The sequence below is a fragment of the Perkinsus marinus genome (genome assembly GCF_000006405.1).
Source record: "Perkinsus marinus ATCC 50983 genomic scaffold scf_1104296956740, whole genome shotgun sequence".
NCBI classification, from domain to species: domain Eukaryota; phylum Perkinsozoa; order Perkinsida; family Perkinsidae; genus Perkinsus; species Perkinsus marinus.
This window is the reverse complement of record NW_003207394.1, coordinates 1565-5657: the sequence shown is the minus strand read 5'-3', so window position 1 is coordinate 5657 and position 4093 is coordinate 1565. Positions and strand designations below refer to the sequence as shown.

General features: G+C 56.8%; 2 protein-coding genes across 2 annotated transcripts; both read right to left on the bottom strand.

The window, feature by feature from the left end:
* Positions 1 to 93: 93 nt before the first annotated feature.
* Pmar_PMAR019757 (hypothetical protein) lies at positions 94 to 393 on the bottom strand (the record flags this gene model as incomplete). The annotated part of the gene is made up of 1 exon (XM_002775082.1): positions 94 to 393. A coding segment is annotated over one exon (300 nt), but the record flags the coding sequence as incomplete, so codon positions are not given.
* A 480-nt stretch (positions 394 to 873) lies between these two features.
* Pmar_PMAR019756 (hypothetical protein) lies at positions 874 to 3645 on the bottom strand (the record flags this gene model as incomplete). The annotated part of the gene is made up of 1 exon (XM_002775081.1): positions 874 to 3645. One exon carries the CDS (start codon positions 3643 to 3645, stop codon positions 874 to 876), a length of 2772 nt encoding a protein of 923 aa, XP_002775127.1.
* Positions 3646 to 4093: the final 448 nt, after the last annotated feature.

The following is a 4093-nucleotide window of genomic DNA, read 5'->3' as shown; positions in this document are numbered from 1 at the left end:
CTCCGGCGGAGGCGGACTCGAGCCATATCCAATAGCTAGGCCATATGGAGAAGAGTCCGAATGGACTGTCACCGAGGAGGCCGCAAAGCTCACCGAGTGCTGACAGGGCTGTGACCGAGTTGCCAAGACCTGGGAGGCGACATTCATAGCAGCAGCCTCTTCCGCCTTGAGCGCCACTTGCTCGTCCCAGGAACTGTCCTTCCATCGTCCAGCTATACGCCGCACCAGATCGGCCGCTAGACAGCTCTCAGGATGAAGACCGAGTACATCGTACCCAACGCCGGCGAGACGGAAGCACTGCCGTTTGCTCGCAGTCGAGCCGGGAGGGTAGTCGATAATAGTCTCAGTGCCTGGTAAGACACACCGGAGCTCCACCGTGTACACTCCCTGAGCCTGCACGCATGCAAACGTGACGCCCAGGTGCACGAAGCTAAGGAACTCTTCGCGGCAACCATCATGAGAGAAGCAGATCTCATGGCCTTTTACATCTGAGAATGTGAAGCCCCAAGCGCGCCCGATAGCCTTAAGATACCCTCGCAAGGCCCGAACCTGGCTGACCTCACCCAAGAGCGTTATATCGTCGACGTAAGCCCAGTAGCACAAGGGCACACCTGCGGCCCCAGGTGAAGCGCCACCCGAGCCGAGGGTTTTTGTCACAGCCGCTGACAAAAGACCATACATTGCTTCTTCCAAAATAGCGGGCCCCGCCTTGTGCCCAAACAACAGGCGGCGTACCTCAAACTTCCTACCAAGGCACCGAACTCGGGCAACGTGACCAGACAGTCGTATTCGATAAAACGCCGACTCGGCGTCCATCGTAACCATCGCCAGCCGACGGGACTGGCCGCTAGACTCCGCTACAGCTCTAGACGCCTATGCTATTGCCACCCTTAGCTGAGCTAGTATCACCGAGCAGGATTTGCCTGCGTAAGAAGACCGTGGCAAGGTGGCATTGGTCTTCCTCATGTCGACACAGGGCCTGACTTTTTGGCCTTGCACGACAGGGAAGGCTATACTCTCCGCTAGAGGGCTCAATGTAGAGTCCGAATCCGCGGCACTGCATCCTTCTGACCACCATCCGCGATCCACGAACTTTTGGACTTCGCCCTCAAAGATGGCCTGCTGCTGGTGAGAAAGTCGGCTATGCAATCCTAGCGAGTAGTCGAAGATCCTTGCGGTGTCTTGCGTCTCATCAGAGCATCTCTCCCACGTGGCTTCTACAGCATAGATCTGACCCTCACAGTCCTTAACCTCGCCTTTCTCAAGCCTGCGTAGTCGGACCGAGTAACTTGGCGCGGCCCGCACCGCTTTCCACTTGTCGGTAAGCTCGTGTCGCGGTCGAAGGAAGTCTGGTGCCACTTCGAACAAGTCTTCATCTCCCCCAATCTGCTCCACCGCGTCGACAGAGACGACTCGATAGAGGGCCTCTTCGTCGTGAGCTTTGCTGGAGAGGACCGTCAGGGCCTCACCCAGGATGGACACCGACCCACAGCATCCGCGCGCATCCGCCTCATTGACCGTGAGAGGTTTGCCCGGCGAGCCGACCTGGGTGGGCTTATTCTCAGCGCCGACCCTCACCCGCACGCATCGGGCACCCCTGTGCTCGAAGAACTCCAAAGAGATGGACAGCTGACACATAGCACGAACTCCCAAAATGCAAGGAGGCGCTGACAATCCGGGCCCTGCCTCCTCTATGACGTAAAAAATGAGCTTCTGCTTACGGCTTCCGACCGATGCCTCCAATTCGACCTTCCCATGGAGCGACCTCCGGGTACCATCAGCCAACCTAGCAGTCTCGGTAGTGGGCTCGATCGGCCAGCCGCGTGCAGACGTCTTGCGCAGAGAGATATAATTCCGAGCCGCTCCGCTGTCCAACAACCCCCTCAGCGGGGCAGAACCGTCGGACAACACCAATGTAACCGTTGGGCCAGAGAATACCTCGTCAGAATCAGAGCCTGGCTCTGGGAGAGCATAGAGTCGTTGGATAACTCCTTCCTGTGCCTCGTCAGACTCCTTAGCTACATCGTCGCCATAACCTGGAGCCACGTCTACCGATACTGCACGTAATTGCCCCTTGTCCTTATTGGAAGCTCCTCCAGCCTCTTTGTTTTGAGCGCGGGAGCCATGTTGGAAGCGGCACTGATCTCCAAAGCGACATTTCCCTGTCTCGGCCCAGAGACGACATGCATTCCTGTCGATATGAGCATAACGACAGTTCCCACCCCGAGAACAGCGTCCACGCAAGAAATCCCGGCATGTAGCGCCAGCCGTCGACTTCTGGCCATCCATAGTCTTGGTGCCAGAACCAGGATGGGCATCGCTCGGGGCCTGCCTCTGGGCTGGTTTGACCTCGCGACGGGTGGAGACCTCGGCTGACGGTGGACGACCATTCTGTGCCGTCTCGCCTTCCATGCGGATGGCCCGCGTTATAGCACGTAGTCTGAAGTCCTTCCACACGGAGGGATACTCATAGCTTGCCTCGCGGGCGACCTCCAGATGGACACCAACCCTGTATGCCTGTATTAGTTGAGCATCCGCTAGAGCAGCACCAGCGACTCGACATCGCACCTGCCATTCATCCAACCTCGCAATGAACTGGGAGACCTCCTCAGCAGCTCCGCGAGACGGGGGATGTGAGACGAGCTTCTCCACCTCGATAGACCCACCAAACTCTCGGCTCAGTTTCAGTCGGATAGCCTCAATGGCCTCAGCGAACTCCTTGTCAGTTTGGGGGGACACTGCACCAAGCGCATCCTCGAGGACATCCTCCGACAGCAAGCCGGCCAGGAAAAAGAAGTGCTCAGGGCCCCCGAGCATCCATCCGCGACGACGAACCCGCCCGAGGATTTGTCGCCAAAAACCGGAAAAACCACGGGTATCTTTCGACCCCTTGAAAGCTCCACCTTGGAAAGCCGGGATGGCCTTCTCAGCGTCTTTGATAGCGTTACGACGGCGACTTTGAGATATGCGCTCAGAGGACAGGCTATGAGTAGCAATTTCGACAGCCTTCAAATCGCTCCTCTTGTCGTCAGGGAAGTTAGACCACGCAGGAGCCTCGCTGGGCGATGGTGGCACCGCAGATGTGGAGAAGGTTTGTGGTGATGGGCTCGAGACAGCAAAGAACCGAGTCTTCCATCCAACCGAGAATGGGCTTGAGGGGTTAGCAAATAGCTCCTTCTTGGCAGCAATACCGTTGAAGCGATATTGCAAACTCAGCCTGGGAACAGCTGGCAGGTCGAGCCACCAAGGTTTCTGGATTATACGAAGACAGACCAACGGCGGAAGTCGCTCCTTCCAGAGGCTTAACGCCTCAGGACCAAGAACGGCCTCCCCTAGCATATTACACGACGACCCGATCCAGAAGGCGACATAGGCCTCAAACCCGACGCCGTCGATGTCAGAGATGTCGTTGGCCAAGCTGGCGACGTCCCCTAAATGCTGCAGCGGCTTCACTGCTACCGCCTTGGCTACCTTCTCCAGGAAATCGTCTGGGTCGGGCTGGGATGTAGCATTGATCGCGTGCTCCACGACCCCCAGGAAGGCATCCGCGAGTGCGTTAGGGTCGGGACGAATATCCCTGGGAGCCGGGTGAGGAGCCCTCGGCCCAGACAAAGACCGAATCCAGAGCTGGCGTGGTCCCCGCATCGGAGCCAGATGTTATGGTTCTGCCAGACTGGACTGAACTCTGCGCCATTAACGTCTCAAAGAATGAAAATCTAAGTGCCTTATGATCTCTTATATAAAGTTGAACCTCTTAAACCAAACTGATCGTCGTAAAACTTAGGCTGTTCTGCCAAAAGCGAGATCGAGAATATAAAGGCGTCGATGATCAATAACATGTGCGCGCGTGCGACGAGCATCCCCTGCACGCATACGCTGTCTAAAGGCGCCTATCCAGAGAGTGCTCTGACACTCACCATCTGATTTTTTCATCTGAGTAAATACTCTGACTCACCTGTTGCATCAGGATCCGCATACGGCCCCAGGAGTGGCCGCCGGAACGTTCGGATCGGCTCTCGTATCGAGTATCTTGCGCACCTGATGAAATATGCATGGGTTGCACAATAAATTTCGCGGATTCTCCGATCCACGA